The sequence below is a fragment of the Xiphias gladius genome, chromosome 7 (assembly GCF_016859285.1).
Source record: "Xiphias gladius isolate SHS-SW01 ecotype Sanya breed wild chromosome 7, ASM1685928v1, whole genome shotgun sequence".
Classification (NCBI taxonomy): Eukaryota; Metazoa; Chordata; class Actinopteri; order Istiophoriformes; family Xiphiidae; genus Xiphias; species Xiphias gladius.
This window is the reverse complement of record NC_053406.1, coordinates 17,971,392-17,998,282: the sequence shown is the minus strand read 5'-3', so window position 1 is coordinate 17,998,282 and position 26,891 is coordinate 17,971,392. Positions and strand designations below refer to the sequence as shown.

General features: G+C 38.6%; 2 protein-coding genes across 8 annotated transcripts in view; one reads left to right on the top strand and one right to left on the bottom strand.

Moving 5' to 3' along the window:
- The first annotated feature begins 3,145 nt into the window (after nucleotides 1-3,145).
- On the top strand, nucleotides 3,146-6,340 carry LOC120792151 (succinate receptor 1-like). 5 transcript variants are annotated; one of them, XM_040131221.1, is made up of 3 exons: nucleotides 3,146-3,382; nucleotides 4,727-4,751; nucleotides 4,986-6,340. In XM_040131221.1, the coding sequence occupies exons 2-3, from the start codon at nucleotides 4,749-4,751 to the stop codon at nucleotides 5,991-5,993; spliced, it is 1,011 nt and encodes a 336-aa protein (XP_039987155.1). In that variant the 5' UTR covers nucleotides 3,146-3,382; nucleotides 4,727-4,748; the 3' UTR covers nucleotides 5,994-6,340. The 5 variants fall into 5 exon arrangements, with proteins under 5 accessions (XP_039987155.1, XP_039987151.1, XP_039987154.1 ...); XM_040131217.1 differs by having other exon boundaries at nucleotides 4,672-4,751; XM_040131220.1 differs by having other exon boundaries at nucleotides 4,617-4,751.
- A 2,637-nt stretch (nucleotides 6,341-8,977) lies between these two features.
- The window catches only part of aadac (arylacetamide deacetylase), a 34,508-nt gene continuing 16,594 nt past the window's right edge, over nucleotides 8,978-26,891 (bottom strand). For 2 of the 3 annotated variants that reach the window (XM_040131121.1, XM_040131122.1), the window contains exons 3-6: nucleotides 15,289-15,517; nucleotides 14,625-14,694; nucleotides 12,844-13,015; nucleotides 8,978-10,810 (exon numbers count right to left, since the gene is read on the bottom strand). In XM_040131121.1, the coding sequence (XP_039987055.1) occupies nucleotides 10,184-10,810; nucleotides 12,844-13,015; nucleotides 14,625-14,694; nucleotides 15,289-15,481 (1,062 nt within the window). In that variant the 5' untranslated portion in view covers nucleotides 15,482-15,517 and the 3' untranslated portion in view covers nucleotides 8,978-10,183. Of the gene's footprint in view, nucleotides 10,811-12,843; nucleotides 13,016-14,624; nucleotides 14,695-15,288; nucleotides 15,518-17,153; nucleotides 17,504-26,891 lie in introns of those variants that run through there. The other variant, XM_040131120.1, reaches the window with a different exon arrangement.

Below are 26,891 nucleotides of genomic sequence, written 5' to 3'. Positions count from 1 at the left end.
CCCCAGGCAGATATGGACACTGGTGATAAAGCAAACATTAGTACATTTTAAGCGGTCGCACTGGTTTGGTGAACAATGTACTGTGGTGTAGTTGTAGCTTTGAATTCTTCAGAATGACTCAAACCCACACATGTACACACACGGTGTTAAGTTAATCCACCTGCCGAACCCTGTTTGTCTGAAATAGAGATAGGAAGAAATGTAGCAACAGTGGATGTTAAATGGGGTGATGCATTGGCCAGTACCCAGGACTCCTTATACATGGCTGGAAAGTATTGAAATTCATGGGAAGTCTGTAGAAAATGTGAGGAGAAAAAACAATATTTGGTGACTGGGAATATGGGGAATCAAAACGTGGGTCCTTAGGTTGGGCTTTGCATCTACCTTCAACGTGAATACTGAGAACTGCCTCACCCATCTTCAACTGCCAAATGCTGTACCTACAGCATGGATCATATTTAACCTACAATCCTAGAGAAAGATAAGTACTTTCACATACAAACTGATCACAACCCAGTTACTTTGAATACCTCAAACCTGAGCAGTTGAGGTCTGGCAATAAAAAAGAATAGCCAATGGTTTTACAGATGTGTGCACTAGGGCTCTTGCAGTGAAGACTCTTTTATTTTGTATGCTGTGGTCTGCCACCAGAGGGCACCCTCATAATGTAAAATGGTAAATACAAACAAACACTGTCATAGAGCTATATTAAAAATAATATTAATAGCTTATCGGCTATAGTATTAGATCATTTGGTATGATTTTCCCATTCAGGACTCAGTCATCTTATCTGCTCTCCTCCAGGCAGGAAAATGTGCTGAACTCTGACGAGAGGTGGCAGACTTTATTTATCTTGCATGTTAAAAATCACAAAGCGATTTAAACAGAAAACAGAACAAGTTAAATTTGTATTACACATGAAAGTAAATATTGCACATGAAATTAAAAGCAAGGCAAATGTTTATCAATTATTCAAGTTCTATGACAAAAAGTAATCTTTCAAGCACTTCTCAGATAAGATGTACTGCCTGTCTGAACAACACAAATCCTGCTGTATGAATGGATAGAAGACATAGCCAGGACGGCACTGCCTGATGATCTGAGAATTAGTCTACTTTAATATTGGACGAACACTTGTTTTGTGTAATCTGGAGCAAGGCCATTTAATTTAAATTCACGGATGATCACACGTGCTTTATAATATTCACGGGATACGATAACATAAAGTAATCCAAGTCAGTAATAAAAATAGACTTGTGTCATTGCCGCATTTGTGGCCTCCACGAGAACAAATCCCAACACTACTAAATCACAGGAATGCTGAAAGATTACTCTTGATCCCACAGTAATATAACCAAACGAACCACTGTCAGTCCAGGCTGGGTTTCTTAAGGACATACCCATTGTATTATACCTATCCCACTTTCTTTGCAGGGCAAGGTAAAGAAAAAAAAAAAAAATCTACCCTGGGTTTGTCTCACATGGCTCTCAGCAGCGGGTCATGTGCTTTCTAAAGGCTGACAAACATTGTGAGCTTTGTTGCCAAAATATACTCTAGGGCTCCGTATCAGAAGCAACATCATCAAGATCAGAGTGTGTTGTGCAACCACAGGAAAGGCGTTTGAAGCAACAGCTAATCCAAAAATTCAACACTGTAGCATTGTTTTGTTATCTGCATATGTTCCAAAGCAAAGTGATTGAATAATAGGCATAGTTCACACTATTTTTCACACTATTTAGGGCCTATCAAATTAAAAACAGGAACATTTCGCTCAATACAGTCGTTGTAATTGATTTTGGTAGTTTACATCTAACTGCTCTAAACTACCATGTTCAGTTCAAAAAGCGGTAAAATTAAAGCTGCCTAACTGTGTGTCCACAAACTTTCGAGACGATGATCAGGGTTAGGCTATACCTAGATACAGTCCCACACTGTTGAGAGTTGAGGAACAATTGCATGGGATTAGTTAAGAGAGCCAAATCCTCATTTGTCATGAACAGATTAACAGATTCATCCAATAAGCCAGTAAAAGTCTATAAAACCATAAAATCAGTTAGACCTAGCCTTAACTCATCCCTTCATAAATGGAATTTTAGGCTGTGTTGAAACTCTCCCTGAAAAGCCAAGATACTGGAGTATCTAGATACTGCGTGAATAGGGAACAGTTTATGACATAATTGTTTGTTTTACATTTCTGTGTTTTTTTAGACCTGGGCCTGGCTCCATTTTTGCTGAACATAGGTACATTTGAATCAAATTACAGTGATGATAACATAAAATAATGATGATTCTTAGGCATCTGACCTGAATGGATGAATGAGAGGTAGGCTCTTTTATGCACTCCAACTGCATTCAACAAAGTTTTTTCAAAGAACCACTTTTTAAAGACGCAATAGTGAGGGATTCGCAAATTCACAGGCCTTGAGAAAGCTAGAGCTCAAGCACTTTGAGCTTCTGCAACATTAGTGCAGAGAGACAGCAACGTGAGCTATTCAGCAACGCGTCCCTGACTGACTCAAGAGGCGTAGCTGCAATGCCACCGACTGTATTACAACAGTATTCAGATGGTTTCTTAGCTGGCCGAACGTTGTCTAGCAAAACACCGTCCTCCATTATAGTTTAGTCTGATCTTGGTAAGAAGAAAAAAACAGCAGTCAAATAAATGCAGTATGGTAGAAAGTATTTCAGACATGACAGACCACAGTTTGATGTGATTCCACGGACCTCTTACTCATAGAACAGGTTTTGAAAAAGTTTGAGAATAAATGTTATGTAAAAAAGGTTTGAATAAAGCATTTATTTAAAATGGGAAAATAGCAGCTACTCAAAATGGTGAAAATTACAGTCAATAAATCAACAGATTTAATGCTAATGAAAAAACATTTAAGACATTGCGAAGCCCCAAAAGGGAATAAGTGTGTTCCAGTTGAGTGAAATAAAAAGGGGAACTTTGAAGTAATCATAGGAAGTACGGGGAAGGATGAAGTAGTAGTTAATCAGAAATACATGACGGGCGGAGTGACAAGTGTGCGACTCATAATTCCAAATAGGGACAGAGAGAGTGTATATAAATCTTAAAATTTGGAGAATTGGTCAGACTCGAAATTAAGTGCTACTGGAAACTACACCGGTCTAACTAAGATTTTTTTTTTTTTTAATAAGCAGGGCAGAGGAAAAGATTTTCATAGAAAAAGAGAAGGAATGCAGCCTAATGCTGACTGGACAGTTAGCCTCGAGAAAAAAAAAATGCTTTCAAAAATGTATTTGAGTCTCAATGTTTTAGTCAGTTTTACCTGCAACTTCCAAATATCCTATTTGCGGATTCTTGGAGAGTTTTTCATTTTTGCCTGAAACTAGCCATATTCTCCAGCTCTTGAGATTGTAAGTACAACTTTAGAATAAAGATGGGAAAGGAATGATAATTCTCTTATCATTCAATTTCACATTTTAACTGCTTATGGCTGTTTGTACATAAAAGGCACATACTGTAAACTTAGGCATTCATAACTAAGCCTATTACTGTTCTTAATAGTATCGTAAAAAACAGATGGCATCAAAATATCTCTAGTATAGTCTGTCCTCATTGATGTAAAAATTGAAGATAGTGTTTTTAAGCTAAGTGTATAGATGAAGGTCCCATTCGTTGCTTTTAGAGTCTATAATTCAACATTTCCATCACAGTGAAACAAGATTTACAACTTAACTTACTTTCAAGCAACAACACCAACATTTAAGGAGGTGCTGTGGGACAGGCCAGGGCAGGTACTGAAGGTGGAACTGGAGGAGGCTTTATGAAAGATGGTTAGCAGCCACACAACTCCATTCCACACCAGCCTGTTTAAAGACGTATAAAACCCTGTATAATGAAAACTGTTCACTGACAGTGAACCCATGGAGGGTTGGATTGGTCACCAATTGATGCCTCTAATGGAAGAAGTATATATGTATGCATATGTATACATATGCATATGTAGCATATATGAATATGGATGTTTTTAATTGGATATGATACAGGCTGCGGGAGACAAAGTAAAATTTCTGTTTCTGCTTTTTGCTGTGCCACTGCTGTTAGTATTCTTGCCAGCATTAGTTTTCAGAATTTATTTGCTAGCATTTACATATTAATCTTGCAAAACTGCAATGATACATTAGTTTCTTGCATTGTAATCAGATGAAATACATGGGTTAATAAAAATGTGTGTGGAGAGTATGGTTTCACATGGAACATAGCAGAGAATATATTAAACCATAAACTTTTTTTTTTGTAAAATTGAAGCAAAAGTTTGCCTCGACTTTTGGAGCAGCTGATAACTTGCTAAATTTGGTTGAAAAGTCAAAACGTTTTTCCAGCCAATTAGCTAACATACTGTATGACCCCGTATGCAAGCTAGTCATATTGTATGAGGGCTGGTCTGGGCTCCTGAACTGGAGTTTCAAGTTACAAGAAAAAAAACATAGACATGAAGTTATAAAGAAATTTATTACAGAAAGTCTGCCAGGAGGTTTTGTTCGATTTGCATCAGCTTTCCGTACTGTATATGCAAAGGACATTCAAAGTGCTTGTATATCACAACCATATTCTCCAACAATAAGGGCCTGTGGTTGATGTTTCCAGCCTTGCCATATTAGAAGCACCAGTACCCTCAGCACTCACTGTTTACTGTTTCCAGTGTACAGACAGTGGCTGCACCTTTTCATGGTCTCATTCTCTATTCACGCTACCAGCAGCTACAAGAACAAGTACACCATGGTAAGTCTTATCCTAATATGTAGAATATTAATGTTGTGGAATGTGGTTAGATCTCACCCCTAAAGTTAGTTTCCAATGAACTGTTATTTAAATTGTCCTCAAAGCTCCAAATCATCAATCAAGACTTTGTTTCTATCATCACTCACCCATTTGTTTCCTCTCCCCTCCACTTCACTCCCTTTCCGTTACCTCCCTTTTCCACACTTTTCACCTCTTGTGCTGTCTTCTCTCTAGGGGCTCGAATGTGCAGAGATACAAAGCGTGCTGGAGAGGTACTATCTGTCACCGTTGTATGCCATTGAGTTCTGCATTGGTTTACCTGGCAACCTTTTGGTTGTTCTTGGTTATATATTTTGTTTGACAAATTGGCAGAGCTACAATATTTACCTCTTCAGCCTGGCAGTCTCTGACCTTATTTTCCTTTGCACACTGCCACGCCTCTCCTACCTATATGCAAATCACCAATCAGAAACAAGTCCTTATGCTTGTGTTATCAATCGCTATGTGTTGCATGTCAATCTATACTCTTCGATCCTCTTTATGGTTTGGCTTTGCATGGACCGCTTCCTGCTCATAAAACATCCGACACGGAACCACTACCTGCTGAAGCCACGGACAGCCCTGATTGTAACATTGCTGAGCTGGCTGGCGGTCAATGTGGAAATTGCTCCAATGATAGCACTCATGGTTAATGACCTGCAGAGTGGAAACTGGAGTCATTGCAAGGATTTTGCCAACCTACAAGGAAATTTGGATGATTTAGGCTATAGCCTGGGGCTAACCTTGACTGGTTATATTCTTCCTCTGCTTGCACTTTGTTATTTCTCCTACCAAATTTCACATCTGCTCCATGTCCAAGAAAGAGCTCTACAGCGCAGGACAATGTCATACAAGCGACCTCTCAGGGTTGTTGCATCAGCTGCAGCCATGTTTCTGGCGCTCTACACTCCCTACCATGTGCTGAGAAATATCACAATAGCATCTCGGCACGCCTGGGCAGGAATGCAGTGTACAGGGATGTACATACAGGGCCTGTACATCTTGACCCGACCGTTGGCCTTCTTGCACAGTGTCATCAACCCTGTCTTCTACTTTGTCATGGGTGACAAGTTCAGAGAGCTCCTGTCCATTAAGCTCAGAAAGCTGGTCAGAAAGAAAGAGCAGTTAAGACAACCACCCATACAAAATTCGACACAAGATCACTGCATATCCTTGCACGAACAGAGACACGTATCAACATAGTGCACCCCCACATGTGAATCAGCTCTGTCTTTACATACTGTATTTTGTTAAAGATTTGTTGATATGCTTTCCTTAATTTTGCTGTGATTAATTATTTAATATATTTCTTGATATAATTGTCATCCATTAAGATATTGTCAAACTGTCATATTTGGTATTTGCAGAACATATTTGTCAGGCCTACTAATGATGTGATTATTTTGTTGTATTGACCACACATATTATTATTTACTATAAATGATTAAAAAAAACCATATCCATAAAGTTACATTTGATGTTGACAAAGTTACTAAACTAAAAGAATGCGTATGCATAGAGGTTGCTGTTTCTATTTGTATTTCTTCTGTATTTATTAAAAACCATAATTACATATATTTGTGATTGGATGAAAGAGGCGGTTCATGTTTTGTCACTGTTATTACTATTTTTGGAGTGTTGGTGCACTGAAGTCAGTTTTGTAATGTATCACGTTTTTAATATAAAAAAAATATAACTCAGCTCAACTAATAATAATTTGCTGTAACTCATATTACACCTCGAAAGTTACGCAGGTAACTGAGGGCGACATGGTGAAGGCCTGGATGCCAAATATGTACATACATTACATTTACATTTTCTGCATTCACATAATAATCCGCTCCACGTAGTTGGCTGACTGAACTCCAGTTGGCTTTGGTGAACTTTTTCCCTGAATTTTTCCCGTGTAATGTGAAACTTGTACAGCTGAACTTTAACTCTTTTTTTTTTTCCTACGCACTCTAGGTCTTTCCTATCTACGTGTTTTAAAACGGGATATTATACAATTCGGACACTGAAAAAAGTGTATTCATTACAGGATTCTGTGACCTCCCTGAAAATCAGTCAAGGAAAACATTTTCATGATTTGATCTCTGTTGTCTTTGTTTTTCCTGGATTTAACTGGTCCCAGCTTGCTGAGTTACAGTATGTAGCACATTTCTGAGACACTGACAACTGAGTTATCGGCAGGACTTTTATTTTCATTTCAAGAAGTTTCTCACTGTTGTCCAGATAAGGTTTATTGCACAATGTGGTGAGTAGAGTCAGGGCTTTAAAAGCATTCTTTTTACATGGGTGACAGACACTTAGAATAGAGAATTGAAGGGTATGGATTTGGCTGATGTTTAAGCATTACATCACTCTCACTAAAGCATACAGTGTGTATCATATGTTTTATTTGTGTGAATGTGTGTATTTGCAAAGTATAGGACATACATACAGGCGTAAGACATACATACTTTGTATGTATGTCTTACATACAAGGTATTTTTTTCTATATTTCCTCTCTCTTTTCTGAATCACATCAATTACTCGGGGCTTCCAATTACAAAATCCCTCTATCTCTCTATCTCTTAATCTGCTGTGAAAATGTTGTTGCAGTATGGAAAATATTGAGTCGGGCTCCTGTTTTGACACAAAATAGCTTCCTAACCTTCTAATATGTTCTAATAACAATCTAATATATATTTCTAAACCTGGGATCATCTGAGGTCTCAGTTCTCATGAAAGCCTCTTTCATATTGGACTGTCAGTGACCTTTGATGCTTACCAAAGCCCTGAATCCTCATTAAACACACATAACTTCATAGGACGGTAAGACACCAGACCGGATTAGGTGCTTTCTTTGCAGTCATGGCCAATCACACCATGCTTGAGCCGATATTTAATTTACATTGGCATCTCTCCTGGAATGAACAAAGAAACGAAGCAATGATGAAATATTGCGCTATGATCTGTGCGAGTGTTTCAAGCTCAATAATAAAAGCCAAAGAAGCGGCGTCGAGACAGAGCCAATGAGAAAAAGCAGCAGAAACAGTATGTGTGAAGACAAATACAAAACCTGAAGCTCTATATTACATATCATGGCCTAATGTTATTGTACGTTTTGAAGGTAATTCAGTATTGCAACTGATGCCATTGAGTCAACAATTGCGTTATAGAGCACATGGTCATTATACAGGTTTTTAGACAGGTTGGTGTATGACAAAACTTTTTTTCTTAAATATAGCACTTCTTCGAAGCAGTAATAATGTTGTGGTGATAAAATGCATATGTGGAATGATTTATCACATGTAGTCTGAGACTCAAAATTAATAAAGAAAATACCTTGACAGGCTTTGGCTTCAAAAGATTTTCAGTATTTGACCTTTTAAAATTATGATTTATTTTCAATCTTTATGAACAGTGTTCACCAAACCTGAGAGAAAATCATGTTTACACAAAATGCATATTTACAGGAGCAGTGTGTGCATGCTTACTCTTGCTTACTTACATTCCTGTGTGCTAACAGAGGAAGTATTTGTGCAAGTTCTGTACTGTATATAGGTATAATCTGTCCAAAACCACTATGCATTATTAACAGTTTCAAGGAATCATCTGCCATAATCCATTTCACGCTACTGTTATTAGCCCCCCATAGCTTTGAAGGAATTTTTGAACAGTCCCACCATTTCACATACTTTTAGGAGAAATGAGTGCATAAAGTGCCTGCATGCACACCTTCACACAAGGCCGCCATACAAGAGCATAGTGTAGCACGAAAATGGTCCACTCTAAGACCAGGAGGCATGGAGTGTTTTGTTTAATGTGTCCTGATGAACAAGGTTGACCTATTTGAATCATGCTTTTGTATAAATGGATTGTTCGCACTCATGCATCATCCTCTCAGCTATCCAGAGAGAAAAACAAGATCAACTGTACTCGCTCCCTCAGCTATATGAACCCTCAACAGATATAACGGGGAATGCTTAACCTAAGTGGTGCCAAGTGGATTTGGTGCGTCTGAGTCAGTCTATACAGAATATCCCCCTCAGCATATCATCCCCTTCACTCTCACTATGTGTAATGGACAAAACACTCCTGTATTTCTTTTCCTTCTATTTTAGTTTGTCTTTTTTCTTACTTACGCAGAATGTGATTGAACACAAAGTACAAGTAATCAGTAGTGAAAGGTCAATCAATTTATTGTTAGATAACATTAAAATTAAAAATGATGCAAATGAGACGCTCTCCAAAGGGAATCCAGAAACAAAAGTAGAAACAGTCATATTTATAAATGAGAATTTAGCAGTGCTTAAGCAAAAGAGCCATGTTTCTCTGTAAAGCTGTCACTTGTTTGAAAAGTTACATACTTTATGTGATAGTGTATTTTTTTTGTAAAAACGAGAAACTGGTAAAAAAAACAAAACAAAACAAAGACCCTCTGAAAGACATTCAAACAAATACATGCCTAAAAGCTGAGATTTTCACCTGTTTCATATCAACTGTAAAGCTTAAAGAACATTGCTAACCGGAGACAGTCATATATAAGGATTATTTTTTGGTAACCTTTACCCCCGTTTTAGATCTTTTAGATAGCCGTCCCATGTGGAGAGAAGTCACAGGGTGATGTCACCCAAAGACAGAAAGATAGAAGGGGAGCCAAGTGAAGACAAGTCAGGCCACCTAATATGACTGTTGAGCCTCAGGGACTAAACGTTGAGTGAGGACAACAAACTGCAGTCATACATACACAGATAAGAGATATACATACAGTCTTTGTGCAAAGCCATCATCTCCTGTTTATACTCTGTTCCATGATACAAATTTCATCATGCCATATCATTTGACAATCTTTGATGCAATGTCAGTAATTATTACATGTGAGTTATGGTTTTACAACCACATCAAAATAAATTCAGGTTTCAGTATCAGCTGCACTCAGTGATAAAAGTAAATTTTGGTCATTCTTGTTTGCGGTGGCAAGAATGAGTAGCACCACATAGGGCCAGATAGCCAGATAAAAAAAAAAAAAAAATTAGCCATCCACAATGCAACAACTTTAGTGACATTGCAGGGTTTGACATTCCCCCTCAGATCTCTCTGGGTAGTATATCGTTTGTTGGACAATAAACACAACATTATTATTGTAAATGAGTAATGTCATTTAAATCTGAACTGCTTGAACTTTCAAATTCCTGTTTTCTGTCCTGGTATCTAATGTGGTAAAATGCATGGGTGGGAAAATAAATGAAGTTAATATATTTCTCAATATATTTACAGAAAAATAGCACGACCAAAGAGAAAGAAATAAACAACAAAAAGTTTAACACCAGATGGGAAAACTTTGCACCAAACCAAAAATTGGTGCATTATGTGGAAAAACTGGGATGAATATTGATAGTCAATAGTTTTTACAAGTTTTCCTTGAGCCATTTGACATAGTTGTCTGTCATGCGACGTGCAATCAGGAAGTCAGTTGGCCACACGGTGAACATTAGTGCGCCGTGAAATCCCGTGTCATAGTGTTCATGTGTCACCTCAACACCAGCGGCTTGGAGCCGTGTGACATACATGATGCCATCATCTCGGAGAACATCATACTCACACGTAATAATGTAGGCCTTGGGCAGAGAGTGTAAGGATGTGTCTGGAACAAGCAGGGGTGATGCCCTCGGGTCAGCAAAAGATTGAGATGGTCCATCCATCCCAAATGCCTCCCCTCCAACTCCCGGCACCACAGCAGGAGCACTGTAGTTGTATTCTCTATGATATGTTTCTGGCAGAAATGTGCTCCAGTTGACAAACTTCAGCAAGCTGGAAGACTCAGGGTTGTTGTGGGTGTTAGCCATCATGGCTCTGAAAAGGGCCTTGTCACTGGTGAAGTACTCACTCCAGAAACGCACCATAAGGGTGCGGGGCAGAATGGGCATGTCCTGATTCTGCTGATATGAAGGAGTGTAAAGGTCCAGAGCCTGCAGCACTGGGTAGATGAGTGCTTGAGCCTTCAACTGAATCTTCTGTCCAGGCTCTTTTTGTAACTGTGAAGAGAGACAGAGAGAAATTGGCATGTATTCGAAGAGAACTGAAAAAATACAGTATTTTTTAATTCATATAAAATATGAGCTGACAGATTCTAGAAATAAAACAGCAATATCTGACCAAATGATCAGTCATGGTTGTTTACAGGAAGAATTGCATCAGCCCCAGTGTTCTCTATTTCTCTCTTCCCTGAGCTGTTGGAAACTCCTCAGTAAAATAAAAGCCAGCAATTACGGTGATACACAGCAACTGTTTCTATGACCACACAATACCTACTACAGGCTTACCACATTGATATAGTAAGATAACTGGATTTGTAAGGCAGTACCACTGTCCACTAAAACAACACTTGCTCATCCAGTCCATATGCCAAAACCAGAATTACCACCTCGTAGTTGTATGCCTCTGCCAACCAGTCCAGTTGCGATTTATATCCATGTCTGTCCAGACTCATATAATGTATGTAGTGAAGACTTTGAAGGAATTTATTAAAGGTAATTAAGTGTATTTGATCATATTTTAGCGAATCAATTCTTGAGTTATGGCCAAATAGGTGTTTTATAAGGTCACAGGGACCTTTGACCACAAAATTCTAATCATATCATCCTTGACTCCGAGTGGACGTTTGTGCCAGATGTAAGGAATTCCCTCCAAGCGTTCCTGATGTATCGCATTCTCGAGAATGGGAGCGATGTATGGAAGTATGTACACACTTACACATGGACAGACGGAAAAACCAAAAACATCATTCCTCCGGCCACGGCTGGCACTGGCGCACAGGCATAGAAGGCGTCTAAAGCATCTTTTTTGATTGTCTGGTAGATTGACTTAGACTTAACTTTTGATTGATCTGTAGTTCTCAAAAAGCTTTTGGAAGTTCTTGGAAAGCAAAGCAAAGATGAACTTCCTGTATCAGGGAATTTGACACATGAAGGTAAACATCGGTCTGTAATGCACGCAGAATTGTATGTGCAACCTTAAACCAGCATAGGTATAGGATGGCTCTCGTATTTCTGGTGTTCCTGGGAAATACGAGGTTCCTTTCTTCCTTTTCCTTGTCTCCCATGCCATTGTAGATTCCCATGATTATTCTCCATATTAGTGGAGGTACAGGAAACAGAGGACTTCATCCTCATCATAGCTGGCAATGGTCTTCCATGCCAGCAGCTATGGGCACCTGGTGCAGGGCCAATATAATGATCATACATGGGTATGAGGAGAAAAGTCATGCAGAGTCCAGTAAGGCCATTCCCGGGACTTTAGGCTGACATCACATTTGCTAAACAAAAAGGATGCAAAAGTTGTGAGGGGGGCTGTCTTTATAGTGCCAGCTTTTCTAGCGCTGAATTTTATTGTCATTATACTTGCATCGTGCAAAAATAGTCTTGTCGTTCCAAGTGTTTGTACTGTGTTTACAACCGTACTGAAGCTAGGGGATAGTATCAGAGAATTCACCCATAACCTAAACCTAAATAACTATTACAAATTAAATTCCAAAGAGATTTTCTTAAGAGAGCTGGACTCCTTGCCTTGCTAAGGCTTAGTCTCTCCACCCTCATTTTATCTATTCAAGTACCTGTTGCCCATGGCACTGCTGAAAACTTAGAGGGTTTTTTTCGCTTTCATGAGCTTCCATGAATCTTGAGTGTGATAAAATCACAGAATACACTAAATCTCGTGAGAGCAGTTTGTTTACTGTGGTTACTGTGAGAGATCTGAGAATTCTTTCCCCTTTGAATGTTCTTCTTATTATACATGGCTTTGTGAGATAATTGCTTAAAATGAACATGAATAATTGCTGAACAGTTGAGATCCATAAGACAAAGTTACATATACGTGACAGGATATGAAATAGTGGATCACTATTGGTTACCTCAGAGCCAGTACCAAACACTTGTTCTTGTGGTCCAATACTATTTACCATAAACTGGCTCATTAATCTTTCCTTATATCATCCCTTCATACAGATCTTTTTCCATATTTGTACCAGAAAAAAAGAGCTGACACTTTAAAGAAAGAATAGATTCAGTACCTGTTGAGTAACTGCAGCAGCCAGGTTCCCCCCAGCACTATCCCCAGACACCGCAATGCGTCCTGGGTCTACAGAGTACTGGGCCAGCACCCCCTTCTGGAGGAAATGTTTGACCACATGGTATACATCCTCATATGGGACAGGGAATTGGTGAGCAGGGGCAAGGCGGTACCTGGAAAAAACATAAAGTTGCAGATTAAATCCAGAACATACATAAACATGAGCTTTGAAGGCTGTGACAGACATTTTGAGCCAGGAAAAAAAAAAAAAAATGTGTTAGCATTTGCCAAGCGGATAACAGATTGAAAATGAAAGTACAAATCACAGTGGAAAGGCTGTAATTACAAAATGTAATTCTTACTAACTTATTACTTGGATTAGTTTGTTAACACAAGTACAAACAGTAGTCAGCTTTCTAATTTTATTTGATGATGTTTGTGAGAAGAAATAAGTGCATAATTATAAATAAATAAAGCAACAGCAAGATGCTCAACCAGGCTGTAAATTATAAAATCGGTGGACAGTATTTTTACACTACATATGCATGTTGTTTAGCAACCTCTGTACAGGCTAACTTTAAAAGATTAAACAAATCAACAGCTTATCATAATACACATTAACTGATATCAATTTGTGACTAATATTTATTTGCAGTTCTATGAATAAAAAAAAAAATTCCTGAGACAAATATATCTTCTAGCATTGGTTTAAAATCATATAAAGGTGGTGAAATAAGGACACATAAGTTTTTATTAAAATTATCTTCTGGTAATGTACACCTGTAATCGAACTAAACTGATAAATGGCAAACAAGTTTCAGTGGCATGTTTGCGATGTTTTGCAATATCCCATCAATCAAACAACAGATGAAATTGCTAAACATTTTTTCCCACGGCATTTCTTTCTATCATTTTAATGGATGGATTGTCCTCTGAAGTCACACCTGTGTTACTTCAAATAAATACCTAAAAACTTGCTCACTCTGAATGTAGCAACAACTGCTGCAAGCTGCACCTGCACCCTTGAAATAAGGTGCATTACATATATTCACTTAAAGTTGTGTGTTTTGAATCACAGTTTGTTTCTTGCACTTATCTGTGCCCTGTTGATAGTATCTCTACAAATGTTTCAGTCTGTAAGCCAAATGTTACACATGGCTGACTCTGAGATTGTGAAATGCTGGAATTACTCATTGAACCTTTAACAAATTGCAGACAGGAATTCGAATGAGGCAGATAAGGGAATACCCTCACACACCCCATATGCATACACTGATTCACTCTACCTCCCACTGTCAAATACAGTATACCGATAAATATAACCACTTCATATGCAGAAAAAAGAAGGTATGACTTACTGACCAAGTACTGGTCTTTCAGATAGAGGGAGTAGTTACAGTACTGAGAGAGACAGTTAGAGCTGTGTCTGCCAAAAAACAATACTGAGTGTAGCTGTGAGAGGGAAAGGCCTGGTGAGACCCAAATGAAAACTTGTTAGCTTCACTCTACTGCATCCTCACTTTCATCTAGCCTGTGACTAATGAGAGAGGACAGGCACATATGACAAAAGAAACTTGTGTGCTGGGGAGGAGAGAAAGACTATTTTTAACTATCACTAATACAAATGAAACATAAATTTGGTAGCTTTATACATTAAATGTGCCTGCCCTGCCCCTGCAACACTCTTAACCTCTTGATTATGGGCAAACTGTCATTTTTTACACAGATGTTAGAGCACTACATTATCTGCAGAGAACTGGCTGTAAAATTTGAAATACTTACTCCACAGAAAGAACGACTGCATTTAGCTCAGTGACAATTTTTCTGGCCAGGAGATCATATGGACTCATTCCTGCATAGACAGAGAAGACAGACACAGATCAGAACAGAGATCCCAAAGCAACACAAACCACCACAATAATTGACATCCATCCATACCTGACATCCCTTTACATGAAGGTAATACTGTAACAGAGATGAACCAGTCTACTTGGTACTTCTTGGCGAGATCCATGTTACTTTAATTGTTACAGCAGCTCAACAGATTGCAAAACCAGCATGACATGTCAAACTGCATGTCCTGTCATTCAGTTTTGGATTAGTAGCCACCCTCTGAGGTCCCTCACCGCTTCAGCAGACGGCATTTTATTTCCACAAGAAACAGTGCAAGCTTTGTGGCTTGTGTTTGATCACAGTAGTTTGCTTATTTATGATCCTGTCATAATAGCTGTCATAGGGAGTTTCTATAAAGCTTTAAAGACATTTGTAACATCATTAAAAACTTGAATTTTCAAATACCTTCTCTGAGTAATTGTGGGATTACTGTGTGATAAATACATCACAAGAAAATGTATTACCCACTCATTCATCTTCTATCCATCCATGAAAGTAATGGTGTCATAATTCTGTGTGATAAAGGAGAAGACAGGCCAACCCATCAACTTACTGGCACTCCCCAGACACCATCCTCCACCGTGTAGGTATATGACAGCTCTCCTGAGTTCAGTGTCACTGCCCGGCTCCTTTGGCTGGTAAAATACCACCTCCACTCCATCAAACTTCTCCTCTGTCACCTTGACATGCTCGTCAGACACAGGCACTATCTTTTCAACCAGAGTAATGAGGTACATTACCCCCATGTAGTCCTTCAGCCCCAGTAATTCACTGAGGTCTGCCTGGAAAGCGAAGCACAAAGACAGTATGAAATATACAGTAGAGACAGACATATGACAGAATTCGTCATTTTTCATCAGACCCGAGCCATTAACATCATCTCTTGTACATACAATAAAAATATTGCAAGCAAGTTTATCCTATGTAAACAATTACCTTGACCAAAGCTCATAATATTCAGAACAGAAAGGGCTCAGATGCTTAATTATGTGGCCACATTACAGATGGAGACAGGGAGACTATAGTCATGTGAATGTTGCCTGGTAAAATGTTAACAGCCCCCTACAGTTATTTGTTTTTAGAGCTGATAACTCTTTAATAAGTTATTAAACAAATGATATGACTTATAGTCCATTGTGTCGGATGAGGTAGACAGTCAGAGGCTGGCATGAGGCTAATCAGCTGATGCACTACAACAGACTCATCAGAGTCATCCACTTCGAGCTCTGTCTACTTTAATGCACTTGTATCAGTCTGAAAAAGGAATACTGGATCATTCTATCGCTCTGCTTCAAAGAACACAACTGATCATTTCCCCGAAGTAAAAACAGAAAAAGCGTAATAGAACAGGCTACAGTGAATTTCCATAAGAATACAGTCTATTCAGACTTTAACTTGATGTAAAAGTATTGAATATTTGGTTAAAACACAAAGGATATATCTGTCACTTGCTATCAATGTCTACAATCGCCAAGACTAACATCTGATTAAAAAACCATTATCAGGTAATAAGTCATTTAAAAGAATGGGTGCCTGCCTGGCGGTTCGAAATGTGGCTTTACAATATGCTGGCTCAAATAAAAGGTTTGATTTTTTGATACAGTACATGTTATTGAATAATAATGAGAAACAGAATCTCTTACTTTTTAATATTCTTTTTAATTTTTCATGCTGAAATTATACCGATTCCACAAAGAATTTAAGTCTTTCAAACATATCTCTACTCTCCATACTAAACAAACAACAACAATGTCCTATTGTGTTAGAGGCAGCAGCCTGCACTTGCACTTTTGTTTCTCCTGAATCTGAAAAAGTCCTTGATTCATTTATGTAATACTCCAGCTGTAACACCTCTCGAGTTGCAGAATGGACTAAGTATGAGCCTTTAATAGTGACAAAGGTGTGGCAGAATAAAGCAACTATCCATTCTTATACTAACATTACAACCATGTATGCACTACCCAATTGTGTTTTAAGCCTATTAATAGTCGTGTTAGCGGCACCTCGGTGGGCTACAGTAAACCACGGGCGTCTAACGGTCATAAACAGAGTCCAGTTTCCATAATAGGGTCTATTATTAGAACAGGTGAGCAGGACTATACAACACATGGATTAGCATCTGACATAATCTGGTGCAACCAGCATGTATATCTGTATCAGCAAAACACAATAAACGTTTAACCTACCACCTACCTACTCTGGGGGAACAAACTAAAGCAAGACAATTTGCATATTTTCCTGTTTAATATATGGCTGAATTACCTAATTACATATTAAAGTCAAACGAGAAATACCCGCAGTTCTAGGTAGCCTATTCTACAGGACTTTATTTCAGAAAGTAGTGGTCAGTGCCAGTAGACCTAATGTCAAGCTAGCCTGCAAGAACACAGTTTTTTCTTTTTTTTCTTTTTTCCTTACCAGGTGGCTGAGACTTCTGAAGAAAGAGTTGGTCAGCATGAGTTTCCATCTTTCTTCTATCTCCTCGGGAATGGGCTCATAAATGTAATAAGCGGTAAAAGAGCAGAGGGCGAAGAATAAAATGATGCTTCCCAACCTCATTTTACAGTGTGCGTCCCCAGCAACTGACTGCAGGGTGCAAACACAAACAGGCAGTTCGCAGCGCTTGTTAACAAGTCGCCCCGGTGCTCGACAAAGCTAAGCTCGGAATTAATTTTGGATCCGGACCAGCTAAATATGACAACACGTGTCGGGTGTCATTTGATGGTTATCGGCGTGCATGTTCCGGGCTTTTCCTTGCTGCTCGTGCGCGTGCCGCAACGCATGTCTGTCTCGTGAAGCCGTGGAATTAATTTAAGTGTCAGTGATTTGGAGACAGGAGCGCGCACGCCGCGCACTCACGAGGCAGAACCGCACCACCTTGGCCCGCGCCGCGAATTCCTCAGGTGCGTCCTGGGCGTACGCAGCTTGGACGCGCGGCGAAACTTTGTGCCGGGCTGCAGCTGATGCACAAATACCACAGCTTATAAAAATAACAGAGGGCTCGTGCATTCGACTTCGCAGACCCTCCCTCCCCCAAAACGATTCAACGTAGAATACATTTTACGGGTCAGAAATATTAGGCCTGTAGGGATTTCTAAAGGGAAAGTCGGTCCAGACTCTCGCGGCTGCGGCGAAGCAGGGTCAGCTGTGCCCCCCAGCGAGTTATCCGACTCCTGTGGTTCTCGGATGGGAGTTCCGTATATCCAAGTCGCTCTAGGGACGACAGAAACCTCAAGTATCATCGTGAGCCATAACCGAAATGAAGCGAGCCTGTGGGGCAGCTAAACATTTATAGTTGCAAAGGCAGCTAAGCTAATTATAATATTGGCGACAGAGCAGATGAGATGTCGCGTTTTCTGGCAGGCCTGACTGTCAAAGCAATACGACTCTCTCCCGCACTCACGGTTCGAAAGGATCCTGCACGAGGAGCTGATTTACTGCTGCAGGAGTTTGACAAAGAAATTGTTTACGAGAGTTGTTCTCCCTTCAGTTACAGAATACTATTTTTTTTAATTATGTAGTTTAAAGACAGGCTTGTTCCACCTTCGTCATACAAGACGTACAAGACCGATGACAGTTGTGTGGGAAGCTGAAAACAGGTCCAAACAGGCGTGGGTGTAGTATTATTTAAAGTAGTACTAGTCTCCCTGGCACAGTTTAGGCCATCAATTACTGGAAAAAAAAAAAAAATCACATATCAAAGTTTACCAAATGAAAAGCTTCTTATTTATACACATGCAATATGCTTATATGACAGGTTGGTGACATCAATGCATTCACAGGTATTTACTTTGGTGCAGACTACTTTATTCTAAAATTCCCCTCACAGCCATTTCACACTGTCAAAAACTAGGAAGGAAAAGAACGGAAAAGTATAAAGGTTGCACTTGAAAAAATGCAGCTTAAACGAAAGAGGGGTTAAAATCTCCAAATCAAACTTGAGGCATTTCACATTCTCTCATTTAAAAGTAAATTAGTTTAACAGTCTGTTATAAAGTAGAGTTCTCTGCGTGCTTCATCTCAGAAACCTGAACCACATGCCTCCACGTGACTATGTGTTGACCTCTTTGTTATGATCTTTTCAAACTTTTTCTCAGTCAAGTTGGAATTTTGCAATTGGCCAGTGTTTAGGAGCAGGCAAGTGTCTCCTTCCATCAGCCATCCAACTCTACTGAGATGCAATCTGCAGGATCCAGCATATGACGGAGGCTTGGTGAAAGCCTCTGTGAGACTGATCACTGCTGAGCAGTAGAATACTTAATCTCCTCTCTGAATACAAAATCACACTTCAGACACTCAGGGATTCTCCCTGGAATTCCCTCCCTCCTTTTCGCCTCCAACCACCAGCCTCCACTCAGCGTCTTAGAGCGACCACCTCAGTTAGTTAGTAAATCTTTCATGGAGCTGTCTTCACTCTTTGCATCTTGTAAGTGGGGAGGATGGGTGTCAGAGGTTGCGTGGGTGGGGATGTTGTCTTCATCTACGTAGAGCCATGCTGTGCAGTGCTGTGCCACGTGGCTGGCCAACACCCAGCTGCGTGTGGGGGGTAGCTGAAGCAGATGTGAAAATGTCTCAAGACTCAAACAAGGAGTTTGAGTACTGAAGTGTAAATGTGTGTGAGTATGTGTTCATGCTTTGTGTGTGTGTGTTTGCCCGTGTAAGCCTGTGAGAGCCCACATGCATGCATGTGACTGTGTGTGTGCACACAGACAGGGCACGTTTTATTCCTCTGTGTGTGCGCATTATTGAGTTTAACACATCTACAGAGGCATATCAAATTCTTATAATTAAGGAACTCAATCTAGACTTCCATTACGAATGATGAGTATGAGCTGGAACTTTTTAATTTGCAGAGCCCCAAAGTAGTTCTGAAGCGAAGTGGATGGGCTGCATGAGAAGAGGCATCTGAAGGCACTCTATTCTGAGTTCAAGCTGAGATGAGTGGAAGGAATATTTTTTGATAAAATAATCAAGAAATACGTTTGGGTACATTGCTAACTTCAGCCAACTAATGGTTGACATGAGTTTCATTTAAACAGTTTATCAATAATTTGAAAATATTTAGTAAATGTGCTATCAAGCTCAAGAACTTGACATGTGCAAATATATTACAAATCCACATGGGCTAGCTCCCTTTGCAAGCATAAGTCTTTTTTAACAAATTGCTATCTCTCTCCTAAAATTTTTGAATCCAACTGTTTTCCTTGCAACCCTTATGCAAGCTGTTAACACTGGCTTCATTCCTATCTAGTGGGAACAGGGGGAATTACTATTACTATATACATATACATATACATATGTAATTGTGTGCAGTTTTTGTGATTGTCTTGTTTTAATCCAACTAAATTTATGAGGTTATCCTATTCTCATTAGAAACAAAGCCATACACAGAAATACATATCCATAAAGACAGACACATTTAACCTAAAGCTTATGCTAAACTCACTCCTCAACAATTCTCATGATTTTCCAGAGTTGTTTTAAGAGAACACATTACTCTTCCTTAACTAAGTGTATTTGAAACTTCATGTGCACTCAACAACAACTCTCTCACAATTACTCTGAGTGGATATTAGTTTATAACCATTATTTCCATGTTATTCCTTCAAAATAAGTAAATGCAGCAAAGATAAACCAAAAAAATCTAAAGTTAGGTACATAACTATTCGGACAGTGACACAATTTCTGTAATTTAGCCTCTGTAGACCACCAGATTAGATCTGAAACAAAGCCATCAAGATGTGATTAAAGTGTAGACTTTTTGCTTTAATTCAAGGGTTTTTTAACAAAAATATCACATTAACCATTTAGAAATTACAGCCACTTTTATACATAGTCTTTCATTTCTGAAGCTCAAAAGTAATTGGAAAAACTAACATAATTCTACAGATAAGGATCATTTTTAATACTTGCATGAAAATCCTTGGCAGTCAATGACTGTCTGACGTCTGGAACCCATGGACATCACAAAATGCTAAGTTTCCTCCTTTGCCAAGCCTTTACTGCAGCCGCCTTCAGTTGCTGCTTGTTTGTGTCTTTCTGACCTCAGTTTTGTCTTCAGTAAGTGAAAAGCATCCTCAATTGGGTTGACGTCAGGTGACTGACTTGGCCATTGAAGATTGTTCCATTTCTTTGTCTTGAGCAGCTCTTGGGTTACTTTCGCAGTATGTTTTTGGGTCATTATCCATCTGTACTGTGAAACACAGTCCTATCAGTTGTGTAGCGTTTGGCTGAATCTGAGTAGACAGTACAGCCCTATACAATTCAGAATTAATCCTGCTACTTCTATCAGCAGTCACATCAGCAATAAACACCAGTGACCCAGTTCCATTAGCAGCCATACACACCCATGCCATAACACCTCCTCCACCATGTTTGACAGATGATGTGGTATGATTTGGATCATGAGTCGCCCCTTTCCTTCTCCATACTCATCTCTTCCCATCATTCTGGTACAAGTTAATCTTGGTTTCATCTGTCCAAAGAATCTTGTTCCAGAGGTGGGCAGGCTTTTTCAGACGTTTTCTGGCAAAGTCTAATCTGGCCTCTCTGTTCTTGAGTGTTTCCAGTTGTTTGCACCTTTTGGTAAACCCTCTGTATTAACAATCCTGAGGGTGTCTCTGGATTGTAGACTTTGACAATGATACACCTACCTCCTCGAGAGGGTTCTTGACCTAGCTAGATGCTATGAAGAATTTTTTCTTCACCAAGGAAAGAATTCTGCAATCATCCACTTTAGTTGTCTTCTGTGGTCTTACAGGCCTTTTGGTGTTGCTGAGCTTGCCAGAGCATTCGTTCTTTTTAAGAATGTACCACATTGTTGATTTGGCCACACCAAAAGTTTTTGCTTTCTGTCTGATAGGATTGTTTTGTTTGTTCAGCCTAATGATGGCCTCCTTCATTTGCATCGATACCTCTTTGGACCGCGTATTGAGAGTTCCCATGAACAGCTGCCAAATGCAAATTCAACACTTGGAATCAACTCCAGACCTTTTATCTGCTTAATTTGTCATGAAATAAAGAGGGAACTGGCCATGAAATTGTCCAATACTTTTTAGCCTCTGAAAATGAGGTACTATGCATAAAAATGGCTGTAATTCCTAAAGATAAATGGTAAAGGTAATGTTTTTGTTGTGCAAGTGTAGCAGCACACCAGAGTTATCTGTCTCCATTTATGGATGAAGCAAAACCATCTACGTCCACATGTTTAATGTGCTTACATAGTGAGCTTGCCTACAGTATATAAAACAGTAACAGACAACAACATTTTCAAAGTTACCATTGAATAGATAATTATATTATCTGTATAGCAAACAACCAAACACAGCACGCAGCCAACATAGAAGGTCTATTCAGACTTTTAAAGGCATTTATTGCTTGACATCAGCAAACTATAATTTCCCCATATAGAAGTTAATGTCCAACAGTCTGAAATGAACTATTAGTTTCCTGTGAAATTTAAATTTGTCCATCTAAGAAATCCAGGGGATTTTTGAAGAGCCTTACATTTCAGATTCCATGTTTCATCAAGCAGGTTCAGCTTAAAGAAAACCCTGCCAAAATTCACAATTCACAATTCGGCACAGAACGATGCCCGATGCCACTTCATTTTATATATCCACTGATATCAGATAAAAATTCTAAAGACCGCAATTAGGCATTAATAAAAGTTGTCAGAAATTTTTGTTTAGAAATAAATACAAAATAGGTTTACCAAGCCCATCCAAATATTGAAGCGTGAGCAGTCAGTCTTAGGAGGGGAAGGACAAGAGCAGATATTCAGAGTTCAGACGTTCCTAAACAAATCAGTTTCCGAATGGCTAAACATAAGGCTCTGTGGGAGAGATGTAGCTAAATCCAATGCTACATTATAAAGTGTACTATTATTATCTATATATAATTATTTGCATGTTTATACTATCAAGATATTGTGTCTGGGTGGGTCCACCAAGAGATAATACAAAAAACAGTATTTGTGTTAACATTATACTCAGTGGAATCTGGGAATTTTCCCTGAATATCTGTTACTGTGTTTTTGCCAGGTTATGCAAGCTGCAATAGGGGGATGAATAGAAAATGTTTTTTTCCCAAGTCATCTATTCAGCTAAACAGATAATATTACACCTATTAAATTGTTGTGCATTGTATTTATTTACAGTAATCCTCTCGTTTAACAAGGTAAACCAACTGGCTTTGATTTCAAACTGTAGGCCAGAAACAGAGCCACAACCTGTCTATTTGTAATTATGAGCCTGGCAGGATGCCTCGTGCTGTTGGTCCATCCTCCTGTCACTTATCCAACCAAAATAATGTGCAATGGTGCATCTCAACATGCTCCATGCTCTCATGCCTGTGCTTGTTTTTCACCATTTTAGTTTCTTTGTCCTACTAGCTTGAAGTGTGTTATCATGGGGGCCTGTTTGTACCACTGAGTAAATAATAAACTACTGAATTAACTGAGATGTAAATATATCATATCAAGATAACTTACATGTGGAATACGCAAAAGTAAAGTTTGAGCTTGAAACATTTACCATCATCAGTCATGAAAACACAATGTGGACCGTGTCTAGATGAAATTGTTATGAGAAGGTTTATAAGTGCAAGATCCCACACATAGTGATTACTCACTTTAATCTATCAACACTAGGTTTCTGCATGCTATGACACAGAATTTGATCAGTAAATATTTTGACCACTTAAACTGTATTTTGTTTTGCCGTATTATATTGTATTTAAGGGGTATCAACCACTGCACCCAGAAAGTATGGGATTTGTAAGTGTGGATGACAGAAACTTGTTTATTCCCAAAAGCACCCTGTTGCATAGTTTTCCCTTGTGGGCCAATGCTTTCATTGTGCACTCACATGAAAGATGAGCAATCTATTCTTTGAACTGGTATTCCCATAAAGATTACTCTGCCGACATGTTTTTATAATTTACATAGTGGAATTGAGGACAGCATTTGGCAAAGGAGTGTAACAAGATATTTAATCAACAATCCACCTCTTAAATGAATAAGGCAGTGTTAGTCAAATGGACAGCATATTCTATCAAAGGGAGCGAGGAGCCAAGCTAATGCTGCTATTTCAGATTACAGAAAAAGAGAGAGTGAAATGTTGCAGCTTCAAAGCCAAACCAAACTATTTTTTCAAAACAAAGTCTGTTTTCAATTCAATTTCAGTTTTATTTATATAGTACCAAATCATAACAGAGGTTATCTCAAGGCACTTTTCATACAGAGCAGGTCTAGACCGTACTCTCTATTGTTATATTTACATTATTTTGAGTATAATCTGTAGTTATTGTATCCTTTTTTTGAAGCAGTAAAGATCGAAATCAACAATGGATTTATACCACTGACGAAAAGGCTTATATTTCTGTCCAAACACTACTAAAAACACATATAGTAGCCTCATTACGCTACAAAGTTGCAATGGATGACATATTTATTCATTAAGACGAAAAGGGCACTGTAATTTATTTTGAGCCAACATACACCGTCCTGCTGCACATCAAATGTATATTAATCCAGGGATGAAAATAGTCCTCAACAAAGGCACTACTTACTCCTGTTTGAGTAACACTGCTAAAAACTACAGGGCCCGGTTCTTTTAGGGAAATGCTAAGCTTTTTGAAAAAATATTTTTTCTGACCTACTTTTAAAGATTTCTGTCTTGCACTGTGGCATGAGTGCCACAGTGTCGGAGAATCCGAAGTATGGACAGACAGACATATTTTAGGTTTTGGTCTTTTTGTGGGATTTGCTGAAAATAAGAAAAATATAAGATAATTTGAGCATTATCCTTTAAAGTGCCAAAAGATCCCACAGCTCCCATCACTGGCATTTGACATAAGAAATTTATATAAATTATTGATAGATCAAAAAATATCGAGCAAAGCTGTGTGTTTTTTTATAAGAAGAGTGAAGAAACTGTTCTTCAAAACCATATAACAACTACTCCGTAACATTAAATCACTTAGTGGAAAGCTTTACAGACAATGCCCAAAAAGGCCTAAATATTTTGTTTTGCATTAAGGCTTGAACCGATGAGAGTAGGTAAAACAATAAAGATTAGTATTCTACAAAGATATTTAAACTCTTGGCTCTAATAAAATTGGTACAATTGATTGCCATTTCATTTCCCTTTGACCTGTAGCTTTCCTACCTGCCAAGCCATTAAGGAAAACATAATGTCTGGAAGATTACAGACCTGCCTTGTACTTTCAAGTAGTTTGGGAATTTTACTGTGAACGCAAGTACGCCTATGCTACTCACTGGAAATGTTTAACTTTAATTTTCAACCACCTTCCTCACCAGATCTTCCCTTTGTGACTAGCAACCAAAGCAGCTGTAAAAAACTTGAGGTTTATTATTTCCACACTGTGCCTCATGATCATGGGACTGGGTGTAAGGAAACAGCAATGGATAAGCTCTTTATCAGTAGTCGCCTATGCAACACTTCTGTCATAAGGAATGTTGGCCTCTCACCCCATTCCAAGTGAATTTCTTCTATGTTATCACCAGAGGGGTATCTGCATTTGGTTACACATTGACAAGACAACTCATTCACAATAAAAGTGATGGTAAAATAAATTTACCTCTAAAATTGTCTGTTTCTAAGAATTTATGGTGCTATATTTGACTATGGCTTAAACTTTGAAAAACATAAAAAGGTATGGTGATGTTTACATCAATTTTGTGAGTCTGTAATTAAGCACATGCAGTGCTTTCAGCTAAATGCTAAAGTCAGGAAGCTAACAGCCTCACAATGACCTAAGATATCTGTACTAGATTCAATGATAATTTATCAAATAGTTACAGTGACACGTCACTCAAAACCAAAAATTTCAACCTCACGGTGGAGATAGAGATAAAGTCAGGGGCTCACCAAAGACAGGATCCTTATTTCAGTCTGGATCAAAGTGGCAGACTGACCGACACTGCCATCCATAGACGTAAACCGCTAGCATGGCTAAAATGCCGCAGTCACATTGTCTTTTACTAATGGGGAGAGATTTATACATATTTGTATGTTATAGTCGTCTGATCCTTGTAATGTCTCATTTACCTGCCTAAAAGTCAGTCGGCAAATGACAACCAAGACAAGTGTTTCCCACTACAACACAACATATAGCTTTTCCACAACACCTGAGGACCTCTCAGGCTCATAAGCTTAGATCTTCTGAAGTTCAAAAATTTAGTTAAAAAATAAATTTTTACTGGCACCTTGCCTCTGAAACTGTTTGTCTGCTTAGTTTTTGTTCTGCCAGCAAGTCCATGTTTTTAAATCTTGTGCCAAAACCCATTTTTTCAAGAATTCCTGATAGACTATGAAAATGTACTTTACAATGAAGCTTAATCAAACTATTTCATCATGACTTTATAACATTGCTGGTTTGGTTATTTTACCTGAATGTATTCTTTATATTTTACTTTATTCTTTGTCAGAATTGTGTCATTTTATTCCTTTAATGTTTTACAACAACCTTCTCTCTGCTGGGCTCCGTTCTTTAAAATTGCTATATAAACAAGAAACATTTAATTATTATTCAAAAACATAATTTTTGCTTGAAGTTATAATGCTAAGAACAGTTTTTATTACACACCATTTGTCATCTAACAGGATATGACTACCAGCTGTGGTTCATTGGTACTAACTCTGAGTACAGTATAAAGCATGTGAAGTTATAAGCATTATTTTAAATACATGTGAATTTAATCAGTCCATCTGTAATTTTGGAAGTTTACTCTCCAGCAGATGGTGCTATGACCCAAATCAACTGCTGCAAGACTTCAGTGCATCTACTTCACAACATATTACGGTTGTCAGGTCAAAAGCATGTATCTTCAACTATTTAAGAGCTTAAAAACAATGATCAACAAACCAACAAATAGGTTTCAGAGGGGAATTATAAGCCTAAAATGGGAAAGAAGAGAGAAGAGAAGAAGAGAGATAAGTGGCTGGTACCAACTGCAAGGGTCATAGTCACTGCTGGTGCCCATAGTGTGTATAAAGTCCATTATTAAACATTAACCCATCATTTTTGCATGAAATATGTCTAGAAAAATGTCTTCACTCTGCCATAGAGACCTCAGTAGAAATGCATGCCGGGTAAACAAGGCCACCCAGTGGTCGTACAAGTCATATGGTG

Bases quoted from the DNA above. Each gene is read 5' to 3' on its own strand.
- LOC120792151 (XM_040131217.1), top strand. From the start codon at position 4,698: ATGGTCTCATTCTCTATTCACGCTACCAGCAGCTACAAGAACAAGTAC. The intron at 4,752-4,985 runs GTAAGTCTTATC...TCTTCTCTCTAG, and splicing joins ACAAGAACAAGTACACCATG to GGGCTCGAATGTGCAGAGAT.